We start from the raw sequence: 14,383 nt of genomic DNA on the forward strand, positions 1-14,383 counted from the left end.
GTTTTCACTCAAATATTCTTTCCTGAGCAAGTCACAGGGATTAGTTGCCACTCATTCATCATGACTGCCCAGGCCGTCAGCTCTCTTGCTTCTCAGAACGAGAGTTCACGAGTAGTCAGGGTACTCCTCTCACCCTCGAACAAGCTCAGAGTTATACCCTAGGTCAAGTTTCCCATCCAGTTGGGTTCCGGACCTCCAACACCTAAGGGTTAGTTACCATAGTAAAGAGCAAAAGGTTTGTATGTGTGTAGAAACAAATGACAAATTTGGAAAAAATTTGTATTTTTCCTAACTATACAAACCTGAGCTCTTTCATCATTCATGTCCCGCCACCCCACCCCGTTCCCCAGTAAGTTCTGCCTGTAATCAGAAGTGACGTAATACACTAGGTGAGTGTGTGAACTGAGTGGCTGGTCGACCTCTCGCGAACTAGCAGCGCGTTGTTACACCTCGTGTAAAAAGTTTATGGCTAGTTTTCAGCTTTTGTGAAATAGTATATCCATAGTAAAGACCTCAGGTTTGTATAGTTAGGAAAAATACAAATTAATTCCAAATTTGTAATTTTCCCTAGCTTTGCAAACATGAGATTTTGATCCAAAGGTCCCACTTCATCCACACCACAAGTCTTGATCTTAAGTAGAGTATAGATTTTGATGCTACCCTGCCTTGGAGTTGCCTAGTAACCCATTATATAGTTACCAGTAAGGCACCTTTTTCTTTTTCTGGTCGTAGTAAATCAACTTGGGAGTAAACCCATATAAATGACTCATGTTTATAGAGCTAAGGAAAATACAGATTGTTGTGTATTAAAATTGTAGTATTTAATGGTATACAAAATTATATGGTTATGTAAACTAGTGTTCATGTTCATCTTGAACATGTTCCTTTTACAAGATTAAAGTACAGAACCTGGTGAATGTATAGGTGTTTACTAATTTTAGGTAATAATCCTTCTTTTAATTGTATAATGTAGTATTTTTTTAATTTAATAGTTGAGTTTGTGAAAGTAGAATTTTATTGATTTGCATATTTTGTGTGTTAATTACAATGATACCCCTAAAATTAACAGAAGTTTGGAATGTACAGGTAGTCGTCGACTTATGAGCTATGCAACTTATGACTGTTTGACATTACGATCCCTTTTTCCACGTGATGTCATCACAAGCCTGTTGGAAATAGTACACTAATATAAAAAGTACTGTATTTAGAGGAAAATAATTATTTTCTTTTTATAAAAATGAACTAATTTCTTGTGGTTAGTTAGTATTTTGTTTTATTGATAATATACAGTATTCATTTTGAGTAAAAAATACATAAGAAAAATCGCAGTTAGTACATCAATATTTATCTAACGAAAGCACACTAATAGGACAAATATTTTCTTTTACATAATAAAAATAAGATACTTTTGTCAGGTAAGTTAATATTTCCTTTTATTTTTTCACAAGAAAAAAGAAAAAGGTTCTACATATTTCGCATGTCATTTTTTGTCGAGTTCATGTGGCGTGTCCGGTGACGTATGTTTCTGGCGGAATGCGAGCTGGCAAACTGAGTGATTTCCTTTTGGTGTGTTACTGAGTACAGTAACATTAAATAATGATACCAAGTGTTTCAGGGATCTGTATCAGTTGTTATGAGAACAATACTACTTACATAAATTTTAGAAAAGAAGCAAGTCTGATGACATATTTCTGGCGGAAGGCGAGTGGCAAATCAAGTTATTTCCTTTCGATGCCTTACTGAGTAATATTAGTAGAGTATTCCCATAATGGAAAACATCAAATAATGATGCCAAGAATTTCTAATAATGTCTAAAGAAATATGATAATTTAATAATGGAGTGTCTGTTCATGAGCATAACAGGGATAAAGTTAATGTTAGAGGAGTCATATCAGAAGAATTCCCAGTGAACAGTGGAGTACTCCAAGGGAATGTGTTGTCACCTGTGTTGTTTATCCTCCTCATGAATTTGTAATGCATAGAACAGTTGGGGATGGTGGAGAAGGATTGGACTGGATTGGTAATAGGAAATTTGCTGACAGTGGCTAGGTTAAGTTTAATTTGGAAATCAAATCGCCTGAAATTACATAAAAAAAAATCAGGCTATATATCAGTTTAGTAGATTGGTGTTACTTCATGGCCAGATAACTCATAATCAATCAATCAATCATTCATGGACATGAGTCGTGGTGTAACAATGAAACAATATCCAACAGATTTTGTAGATTTGAGAACAAAGCCCTCCGAAGAATATTGAAGTTATGTGGCAGGACAGGATTAGCAATGAAACTATAAGAGGTATAAGTCAAGTGCCATATGTGGATGAGATCATGGTGAGGGGTAGATGGAGATGGTTTGGGTAATGCTCTTCATACTTCCCAAGAAAGATTAGTTCACTAAACTTTTAACTGGGCTTTGCAAGGCACTAGAAGTGTTGGAAGACCCAGGCCTACAGGGCTGAAGGCTGTGAAGGAGGAGATGATGAATGGAGAAGTATTCATTTAAAAGCTCAAGATAGAGACAACTGGCAAAATGTAACCTGGGCTCTTTTGCGTCATCGTAGGAGATAATGATGATGATGATGACGACGGTGAATAATGAAGTATATATGTGTGTGTGTGTGATGAATATATTTTGAATAAGTTGAGAAATAATATGATTAACACACTTTGTTATTCGTATATGCCCATATCTCAATACGATCGTGGGACCAAAAGAAAACCAATAAAAGTTGGTAATTGTTGATTGATAAAATGCTTCCAAAATTGAAAAATAGAGTACAAAAATGCTTTGATATAGCACAATTAAACTCAGTAATGTCTAAAGAAATATGAAGATCTAATAATGAACTCAAAATTAGAGTGAGTGGGTGAGCGAGCGAGCGGTGCGTGCGTGTGTGTGCATATTTATATGGTTACTAATAATAATGGTTATAAACAAACTATGAAAATTATGATATCCTGTAACATATTGGTTCTGATTGATATTCAATATGAACATATTTTGAATGAATTAAGAAATTTTATAAACAATACTTCTTGTTATTCGTATGTGCGCATTTCTTGATATAGTTGCGGGACCTTCAAATCAGCTGATCATAACCAAAAGGTATACAAGAAAATTAAGTAATTCTTTATTGTTAAAACGCTCCCAAAATTGAAATAGAGAATGTATAAAGGCTTTATAAAGCATGTGGGGAATTGAAAGACAGAGATTGAATATGTTTGAGATGAAGTGTCTGAGGAGTATGTCTGGTATATCTCAATTAGGTAGAGTTTGGAACGAAGTAGTGAGGGTGAGAACAGGTGTGAGAAATGGATTAGCAGTAGAGTGGATATGAATCTTAAGGTGATTTGCCCATGTTGAGAAAATGAAAAATACCCATCTGCTGAAGAAGGTGATGAATGCAAGAGTTGATAGGAGAAGTACAAGAGGAAGGCTAAGTTTGGGTGGATGGAGGGAGTGGAGAAAGCTCTGGGTGATAGGAGAATTGATGTGAGAGAGGCAAAAAGAGTGTGCTAAAATAGGAATGAATGGCGAGCGATTGTGACGGTTCCAATAAGCCCTGCTGCTTCCTCCGGTGACCGCTGAGTTAGCAGCAGTAAGGGATTCATCATATGAAGCTTCATTTATGGTGGATACCGGAGGAGGGTGGGCTGTGGCCACCCTAGCAGTACCAGCCAAACTTGCCCGAATTCCCTGTTAGGCTAGGAGGAGCTAAGAGAAGAAAAGTTCCCCTTTTGTTCTTTGTTTTTTCATGTTGGCCACCCCCAAAATTCGGGGAGGAAATTCCTTGGTAGATATAAATAATAGACTATGAACTACGAAAATTAATTAATGATAAATGGGAAGAAAATATTGATAAAATACAATGAAAATTATCACAGTATCATGACAGCATAATAAATCTATGGAACTTTACATTTTGAGTTCAACATACAGCGAGATCAAGTTTCGCCCTTTTTCTCGGTCCCTATCCCAGTCATAAGTCAACGACTACCTGTAGCCGAGTTGATTTAATATGCCTCGGATATATTGATGGTTCTTGATTTATTGTTTCATTTAACTTGAGTACTGTATAATTTAGTATACAATTTAAACAACTATGCATTGATTTTATTTGAGCAGGTAGATGCATGTTATCGTTGTGTTGTGCGCGCTGGAGAAACATTATTTATTCCTACTGGCTGGATCCATGCCGTCCTCACCCCTACTGACACATTGGTGTTTGGTGGTAATTTCCTTCATTCCCAAAATATTGAACTTCAACTTCAGTGAGTTTTATTATATTTCAGGTGTTTCATACATGAATTTCTGAATAGGTGTTTTTACAACTTTGTTATTAAAGGTATTTTGGAGGGAATTGTGTTAAGAGCAGTAAACTTCACACATTGTCCTGCCAGGCCAATAGTTAACTTATACAGTATCATAATCTCCCCTACCTATGATTAACATTTCATTATTTATATAGTTTATTTCTTTATTTCCTTTCCTCATTGGGCTATTTTTCCCTGTTAAAGCTCTTTGGGCTTATACCATCCTTCTTTTCCAACTATAGTCGTAGCATAGTTAGTAATTTTAACTACAGCAGTAGCATAGCTAGTAATAATGATGATAATAGTAATAACAACTTGATTTATGAAGTTGAGTTTGTGTCTAAATTAATAGCTAAATATAAAGACACTAATAAGATTAAATAAGATTATTATTAATACTAACTAAACTGCAAACCTAGTGGGAAAAAAGGAGAATGCTTCAACCCCAAGGGCTCTAATAGTGAAAGCCGCCAAGTTCAGAAAGGAAATAAAAGTAATATCGAAAAGCTATATATGAGAAGTAATAAAAAAATGTATGAATATTTCAAGACCGGTAGCAACATTGAAATAGATCAGTCATATATGAACTATGAAATGAGACTTAAGTTAACCTCTTTAGATATTTTTTTTTATTAATGTAGACACAAACCCAAATTAACCCTTTTACCCCCAGGCTATTTGGAAATTTCCAACCCTTAAACCCCAGGGGGTTATTTTTTTCCCAGCACATTTTGCAGTATATATTTTTTTTTTAATTGCTCTAACAGCCTTAATTTTTGTCATAGAGAGGTCAGGTTGGTCTCATTCTCTTGGAAAATGCCTGGAATTTTCTCAAAAAATTTTCAAAAATATGTAAAAAAGATTTTTTGTAGAATTTTTTTGCAAGGACGTAACGGTACGTCCATGGGGGTAAAGGGATGGCTTTTGTGAAACGTACCAGTACGTCCTTTGGGGGTAAAAGGGTTAAGTGTAGAAAATATGATTATCAATTCAGGTACTGTAAAAGTATATTACAGTACTAGGATAACTTGATATGTTTATAGGCTTTCCTTGATTGAATGTAAGACTAAAGTGATTAGATATTAAAAGATAGATTGAGTATTACTTCAAACCTTTCATTCTATTATTGATTTATGTAATGATATCAAGAAATTTTAAGAAAATATAACATGCCAGTCAGTTCAACTATTAACCCTTTTACCCCCAAAGGACGTACTGGTACGTTTCACAAAAGCCATCCCTTTACCCCCATGGACGTAACCGGTACGTCCTTGCAAATAAATGCTATAAAAATTTTTTTTTTTCATATTTTTGATAATTTTTTGAGAAAATTCAGGCATTTTCCAAGAGAATGAGACCAACCTGACCTCTCTATGACAAAAATTAAGGCTGTTAGAGCAATTTAAAGAAAATGTACTGCAAAAGTGCTGGGGAAAAAAATAACCCCCTGGGGGTTAAGGGTTGGAAATTTCCAAATAGCCCGGGGGTAAAAGGGTTAATAATATTAAATTCATATGCAGAAAAAAAAATATTCAGCTCTAGTTTTCAAACCAGCTTTAATTAATTCAAATAATTTTGGTATTTGAATTTATCTTGTTAATCTAGCTTTATTAGATTTTGTATAGGGAATAATTTTATTAGATTCAGTATTAAAATAGAGACATGTTGCGTATCAAAAGGGGCCAATTGTCGTCCTGGTATTGTCAATTTATATTTTGAGTATTTTTCAGTTGTGAGGTTTAAATATTAATGTACATTAGCTAGACCTTTATTATTGACGATTATCAGCTATATACTGTAACATTGCCATGGAAATAGGGAACTAGATATAAATGTGTGTTATTTGAATATATAAGTCTTTTTGAAGAATTTACAATTTCTGTATTATTTTGATAGTAATTTTAATTCTTATCATTCCAGTGTAATCTGCATTCGTTTCAGATCTTGTTTAAATTGACAAGAATAAGTTAGGGTTTCACTTCATGATCAGCAATGTGGTTCTGTCTCAAAGAATTTATGAATTCCATAGATTTTTCTCTAATCTAATGCATTTTTCATCCTTTTTATTGAAATAAAATTTTATATTAAAGACAACTTGAATCCTTTCTCACAGAGTGTATGATATTGAAAAGCAGATCAACGCGCCAGAGAAATTTAGATTCCCTCACTACGAAAGTGTCAGCTGGTATGCTGCAGCCAAAACTGGTTTCAGAGTTGCGAGACATGGGTGCAGCAGGCACAAGAGTTCCGCCCATTATGATTGCTGGTGCTCGAGCATTAGCACCTTCCCTTAGACAGTGGGGAGGAGATGTAAGAATTTTTCTTTTCAAATTATTTACATATATTAGAGATCTTGCTGAATTACCCTCTTGTCTGTAGATTGAAAATTTTCACTGTATGCTTAGGCTGCTATGAACTTTTAATGATATTTGTATGCTATCTCTTCTGTTTTCTCATTTGTTATACTTAAAGTTATCTCTGCAGAATGGTCGAGGAGGATTAGAACCAGTACCCTCCGGGATTAGTCCTGGAAAGTTATTCAAGGATCTGCAGAGAGAGATCCGATCTGCGGAAAAGCAGGTGATTGCTCTAAACCCTCCCAAGCCTGAACGAGAGAGTAAAAGAAAAAAGAAGAAAGTCATGGCTGAAGATTTCATTGACTATACCACTTTGACTAGTTTTAATAGTGCCCTTGAGGAGAGATTACAGACAAGAAAGTCAAAGTCTTGAAAGTCAATTCCCCCCAGGTATGATAGCATATATGTGGTTAACATGGTTTTAGATTTATTAAATGTAAGAACAGGGTAAAGATACCGTAAAACATCATTACGTCAACCTGACTTAGAGCAAAATCTGACTTTAGTAAATTTGCCCGGGGAAAAAAACTCCTACTACTACTTCAATATATATCTCTCTCTCTCTCTCCCTCTCTCTCTCTCTCTCTCTCTCTCCTCTCTCTCTCTCTCTCTCTCTCTCCTCTCTCTCTCTCTCTCTCTCATATATATATTAACAACTGTCACAGGGCTATTATTCACATGTCCAAGTAATAACATGATCTTTGCAAATTTGAAATTGTTTTAGAGATATACAACATTTAGGTACACTTTCACTTGAAGATTTAACAGAATAATAAAATGAGAATATGGAAATGAATGCTAAGATAATCTGTGTAATTTATTATTGATTACAGTACATTATGAGTATTATCTTGGAAAGTTTTCTGCTAAAATCAGGGAACATAGTGGATTAGTAAGAAAAATGTTTAGATAAATAGGCAACAAACTGGAGAAATGGCCTGGATTGGCAAGTATTTGATGTAATAACTAGAGAAAATGAAATTATCAGATTTCTTGCAATGCTTGTTTATTAGAACTTGTGAGTATATTGAATTTCAATATCATATTTTACAAAACTCTAGAGTATTTTTCTGTACAAATAACTGAACAAGCATTTTGATTTTTTTTTGGAAAATGTAGTACAGTAACTGATTTGCATAAAGGGATTTTGACGAAGGAAAAATCTATTTCTGGGCGAGAGACCTGTGCCGCCCAGTGAAATACTCCTAGAGCACTATTTCTAAGGAATATAACTGCTATATATTACCAGAGAAAAAAAGCATAGGAATGCCAGGTTGAACCCAGCTCGCTCACCTATATAAGGTGTCGGTATAAAATACTGGGGCGTGATAATTCACAACCAGAGGTCTCGCACTATTTAGATATCTCCTCTTCAAAATCCCCGCCACAGCGAGGTGCCGTTCAACACTACTACCACTAACCCAACCCACGCCAGTGACGTCACTCCTCATAGCACCCAAGGTTTGGGGCCCATGTTGGGAGGGAAGTCAAGGGAGGGTTCACTGGGCGGCACAGGTCTCTCGCCCAGAAATAGATTTTTCCTTCGTCAAAATCCCTTTTCTGGGCTCCGACCTGTGCCGCGCAGTGAAATAGTACCAGAGAAATGGTCCCAAATCTTGGAACAATACCTGAGGAAGTAACAAAATCCAAAATAACAGGTAAGAGGATAGCAAGACATAGTTGATTAAGGTTCACTATGTTCAGGAGGAATCACATTCCCTGCTGCCACTGTAGCAAATATAAGGCTTCCAGAGGTTTTAAGCAGTGGCGTTTAAATACTGTTGGAGACTTCCGGCCTGTATATTTAGTAAGTCCAGTGAAGTTCATAGTAATTAACTGAGGTAGCTACAGCTCATATATCATGGACGTAAGGGAGTGATGTGGGAATGATTCTAGGTAGCCCGTTAATGAAATGCAGAATCTTCTGTCTGAGTCCTTTCAGGATGATGGTTCTTCACCTTCTCTAATGGGTAAGGGCCCCGAGGACTGAACGGGAGATATGTTTAAGTAGGCTTCCAGAGTGTTTACTGGACATAAAGATGGGTCCTGCGGAAGTGGGACAATCTTCCAGGGGAAATGCTAGATGAAAGCATAAAGACGGTGTACTATATAAATGTAAGGAAAAAACTCCTAAAAGTTCGAACAAATATTAATGACTGACGAACTAACGAGAAAAAGGGCAGAGCCGAACCATGAACGGTAAGAACGGGGACGCCGTTCATATATAAACACTTCTCCATTAATAAAAACAGAGGTTACACTGCCCAATCTCGCTAACATTCATGGATAAAGTACTTAACTTCGATGGGGTATCATGGGAATCGGCCATCGATAATAAAATAATGATAAATCCAAGGATAAACACGAGAAAAAAAACATGTTGGACTTAATAACAACAAGTGCTATAAAGGAGTGACGTCACTGGCGTGGGTTGGGTTAGTGGTAGTAGTGTTGAACGGCACCTCGCTGTGGCGGGGATTTTGAAGAGGAGATATCTAAATAGTGCGAGACCTCTGGTTGTGAATTATCACGCCCCAGTATTTTATACCGACACCTTATATAGGTGAGCGAGCTGGGTTCAACCTGGCATTCCTATGCTTTTTTTTCTCTGGTAATATATAGCAGTTATATTCCTTAGAAATAGTGCTCTAGGAGTATTTCACTGCGCGGCACAGGTCGGAGCCCAGAAATATAGATTTTAGAAATATGTTCTTCCAAGGTGGCATTAAAAGAACTGAATGATCAGGCTATTTGAGGAGATTTTTAATCTTTTTTATTTAGTTTTTTTTTAACCCTTTGAATGCCTTTAAGCATAATTTATAATAACCATTTCTACTCCCTTTAGTGCCTTATGATGTATATGTCCAGAAAATTACCAGTTTTTTCCCTTTAATAATTATGTATTTGAAAATTTTACTAAATATATAACATTGTATATCAATGAAAAGGATATTTTTAAATATTAAACTTAGCCGGTGAATATATAATAGCTGACGTCTCCGACGGCTCGACAGATTCCAAAAACTCGCGAGCGATCGCCATGAAGGTTGCGGGTGTGCCCACCAGCGCCGACTATCGGCCAGATACCGCATATACTTGTAAACAGCTCCAGTTCTTCTCTGTCGGTCTTGTCGACAAGTTGGTTCCACTCGCTTTATGACCTCGAGTTTTCTACCGAATTGGTGAAGTACTTGGTTTTGGTTTTATTGCTTTCGCCGTGTTGGATTATTCAATACAGTACTATCTTCAAAAGAAATGCTTTTGAAAGGAGAGGAATAGTGTTTTGCCCTTTCTTTTTTTTTTTTTTTTCTTTTTTTTTTATCTCTGGTTTTTCCATTGAGTAAAGATGGCCGACCCTTCCCTCAGTGTACGGAAGTGTATTTAAGGCTTTTAGTAATTATTTTATCACGTTATAAATTATTGTTGATATTTATAGATTTTCCTCTATATATTATATATTTTATATCTCACCCGCCTTTATTAGGCCTCTTCGATTAGCTTTCCATGTATACTAAACATCAAGATAAATTTTATGTTTTGTTTATATGCGGCCGTTACCTACTCCTTGTAGGCGGTCCTAACTTGGAAAACGAAGTTAAACAACGTTGAGCCCATTCAACTTTTATTTTTGTTAAGTTTAAATCAATTGCTCTGTAAGAGTTATGAAATGAATATTTTTTAGAAAATATTTTAAGAAATATATTCTTTGAATAGTCTTCGTGCTGTTTTTTTCAAAGATGAACTAACGTTTGGTTTATTTATGCTACGCAGTTTGCGCTCTATCGTTACGATAGAGAAAGAGAGAATCACGGTTTCACTTTGCAGAAAGAGTAAATCGATTTTGACGTTTTGTTCATTCTTCTTTCAAACTGAAGTGTTTTAGATACTAATTTAAAGGAACTTGTTAATTTTCAATTTCTTAGTCCTTTCAGTTTTTTCCTTTGATCAAATAACCTGTTTATTGACGAAGGGTGAGTGGGCAATTCTCTTGTGTGTGACAAGAGAGAGAGAGAGAGAGACGGAGAGAGAGAGAGAAAGAGAGAACGATCCGATCTTTATTCTTGTCCCAAGTCTCTGTACAAGGAGTTTGGGAGCGAGTAACGTTGTTCTCGATTCAGTTTTTTACTCTCGTCCCAAGTCTCTGTACGGGGAGAGAGGATAAAACGTTTTTAGTTTTTATTCTCGTCCCAAGGCACTGTACGGTGAGAGATTGAAAACGTAGTCTTTAGTGAACTAGTGTTTAGTCTCCTCCCCAGTCACTGATCCTTTTGGGACCAGGTTGACATTGGTTGCTCCACTCTGGCCCGCGAGAGAGTGGTTCACAGAGGTACTTCAATGGCTGGTAGACGTTCCAAGGAGTCTGCCTTTAAGGATGGATCTCTTACGGCAGCCCCTCGTAAGGAGTCTTCATCAAAGCCTCCCCGCGCTTCGTCTGACTGCCTTCAGACTATCGAAAGACTCGCAAGAGCTCGAGGATTTTCGAAGGAGGCAGCCAGAGCGATTGCGAGGGCTAGGAGAGCATCTACCATCAAGGTCTACCAGTCGAAGTGGGAAGTCTTTAGAGACTGGTGCAAGTCATCATCCATTTCCTCTTCCAGTACCTCTGTAGCCCAAATTGCAGACTTTCTCCTGCATCTGAGAAATGTTCGCTCCCTCTCTGCTCCCACTATTAAGGGCTACAGGAGCATGTTGGCTTCTGTGTTCAGACATAGAGGCTTAGATCTGTCCAATAATAAAGATCTCCAAGATCTCCTTAAGTCCTTCGAGACCTCTAAGGAGCGTCATATGGCAACTCCTGGGTGGAACTTAGACGTGGTCCTAAGGTTCCTAATGTCCGACAGGTTTGAGCCATTACATTCAGCCTCCCTGAAGGATCTCACCCTCAAGACGCCTCTTTTGGTGTGCTTGGCTTCGGCTAAAAGGGTCAGTGAGATCCATGCCTTTAGTAAAAACATCGGCTTCTCTACAGATAAAGCCACATGTTCGCTTCAGCTTGGTTTCTTGGCCAGAAATGAACTGCCTTCTCGTCCTTGGCCTAAATCTTTTGATATTCCTTGCCTATCAGAGATCGTAGGCAACGAGGTTGAAAGAGTACGGTGTCCAGTTAGAGCTCTTAAGTTCTATTTAGCTCGTACCAGATCCTTACGAGGTGGATCTGAGGCCTTAGGGTGCTCCGTTAAGAAGCCCTCATTGCCTATGTCTAAAAATGCTTTATCGTATTTTATTAGATTTTTAATCCGAGAGGCTCATTCTCACTTAAGTGAAAAAGATCGTTGTTTACTTAAGGTCAAGACCAACGAAGTAAGAGCGATAGCAACTTCCGTGGCTTTTAAGCAAAACAGATCTCTGCGAAGTATTATGGACGCGACCTTTTGGAGGAGCAAGTCGGTGTTCGCTTCATTTTACTTAAAAGACGTCCAGACTCTTTATGAGGACTGCTACACACTGGGTCCATTCGTTGCAGCGAGTGCAGTAGTGGGTGAGGGTTCTACCACTACATTCCCTTAATCCCAATATCCTTTTAATCTTCTCTTGAAATGTTTTTAATCTTGGGTTGTACGGAAGGCTGAGAAGTCTTTCGCATCCTTTTTGATTTGGCGGGTGGTCAAATGTCTTTTCTTGAGAGCGCCCAGATTAAGGGTTTTGATGAGGTCCTGTTGTATGGGTGGTCGCCCTGGATATAACAGCTCCTGGGAGTCTTTCAGCATCCTGAGAGGATGGCTGGGCTTCGTGAGGAAAGCGGACTAATAAGGCAGAGTAATCTTCAGAGTCAGCTTCCTTACCAGGTACCTATATTTAATTGGGTTTTGTTATGATATAATTGTCAAAAACTCTAAGCATATACGCCTTTATTGTATTAATACTGGTCTCTACCCACCCCCATGGGTGTGAATCAGCTATTATATATTCACCGGCTAAGTTTAATATTTAAAAATGATATTTTTATTATAAAATAAATTTTTGAATATACTTACCCGGTGAATATATGAATTAAAGGCCCTCCCTTCCTCCCCGATAGAGACCTAGGGGACTGAGAAGAACTGGAGCTGTTTACAAGTATATGCGGTATCTGGCCGATAGTCGGCGCTGGTGGGCACACCCGCAACCTTCATGGCGATCGCTCGCGAGTTTTTGGAATCTGTCGAGCCGTCGGAGACGTCAGCTATTATATATTCACCGGCTAAGTATATTCAAAAATTTATTTTATAATCAAAATATCATTTTGTAATGTATATGATAATAAATTATGTAAAGACTAATTTTGCATAGGTTTTGCTAAGATGAGTCAAGTAAAATGTCTTAAAAATGACAATTTCGTAGATAATTTGTATTTGTTCCAACACGGAGTACTTACCTCAAACTTCTTTCATAGGAGTATCTGGGATCTCCTCCCAACCGACCAGAATTTTGTGCAGTTTACCCTACTCCCGTTTTCTATGCGGGGTAACCTCTGGCGGAGTGATACGCGCCATGAGGCGACCCGGGGTTAGAGAGCATGCTTGCTCAGGTCTCGATCTCCAGTAAGTTTTCTGGTCGCGTCGCGATAACATCCCGACGCGCTCTCCTTACCCAGTGCGACCCTTTGTGTCCCACACGGTTCCCACGTGGTCCCTTTGTACTATTCCTTATCCTTTTCTCTCTGTGTTCCTGTGTCTCGCGGTGCCTTACTAGTGCGCAATAGAGCATCCCCGCCATTGTCCTGGGCCTATGGCCGGTAAATCGTGTGGCGCCTTCCTCTCAAAGCCTGAAGTTGACCCGCACTCCTTGTGTTCTCCGTGTAGGGGCAGTGTTTGTTCCCTTACAGCCACGTGTCCGGAGTGTGAGTCTTGGAACGAGGTGCAGTGGGTGCGTTACGGCACCAAGAAAAAGAAGTCTTCCAGGAGATCGCCTAGGAAACCGAGCGTCTCTTCGCCTCTTGCTTCGCCCGGCGTATCGTCGGATAGAGTGTCTCTGCCGCCTTCCCCTACTCAGAGTAGGGGACGAGGTAAGTCAGTTGCGGGGAAGAGGCCTGTGGCCCTTCCCCAGGAGTCTGAATTACCTGATAGTGGGGTTGTGTTGTCGATCCAGGCAAGTGGGGGGCCTGAGGGAGGGACGGGAGTGTGTTCGGAGGACGGAGCCCTGGTGCAAGCAGGGCCTGTCTCTTTGGACGCTCCTATGTGGGGAAAGACTGCTGCAGCCTCTTCCCCGCCTCTTGGACATGTGTTTCAGGTACGTCCGCAGCCGAGGGTGGCGCCGAGAAGGAGAACTCGCCGCCGTCAGACCCACTTGCGTGTGCGCCTCCAAAGACGCCCTTCAGATCACCCTTGAGGCTGGAAGAGGAGTTCGAGACCTGGTTCCCCAGCGAGGAGCTTCCCCGCTCCCCTCCAGCGCCTTCAGCTACGCTCCCATCCGTCTTCATGGAGCCTTTGTCGCCGGCCGATCGACGAGTGGATCCACCAGCAACGCGGCGTGTCTCAGACCCTTCAGTGAGGTCCTACAAGGCTTCGGGCTCCTTGGTCGAGGCCTACTCCTACTCCTCGGAGGACAGAGCCCCGAGGGACCATAGAAGACGGCGAGATAGGTCCTTCAGGAGACGGTCACGCTCACACTCCCGTTCCAGATCCCGCCACGTCGGGAGGCATTCGAGATCCCCCAGGAGGAAGTATAGGAGAAGCTGCTCTCCGAGAGAAGAATGGGTGCGGGTCGTCATCCCACGTAGTCAACTCCTGG

At 39.2% G+C, this 14,383-nt stretch overlaps 1 protein-coding gene across 1 annotated transcript in view; it reads left to right on the forward strand.

Annotated features, from left to right (window-relative positions):
- The window catches only part of LOC137618087 (histone lysine demethylase PHF8-like), a 210,306-nt gene that overhangs the window by 106,444 nt on the left and 89,479 nt on the right, over positions 1-14,383 (forward strand). The window contains 5 exon segments of the mRNA XM_068348062.1: positions 4,129-4,274; positions 6,430-6,514; positions 6,516-6,626; positions 6,801-7,020; positions 7,023-7,063. Of these exon segments, the coding sequence (XP_068204163.1) occupies positions 4,129-4,274; positions 6,430-6,514; positions 6,516-6,626; positions 6,801-7,020; positions 7,023-7,063 (603 nt within the window).

This window comes from Palaemon carinicauda, chromosome 24, assembly GCF_036898095.1.
Source record: "Palaemon carinicauda isolate YSFRI2023 chromosome 24, ASM3689809v2, whole genome shotgun sequence".
Taxonomy (NCBI): domain Eukaryota; kingdom Metazoa; phylum Arthropoda; class Malacostraca; order Decapoda; family Palaemonidae; genus Palaemon; species Palaemon carinicauda.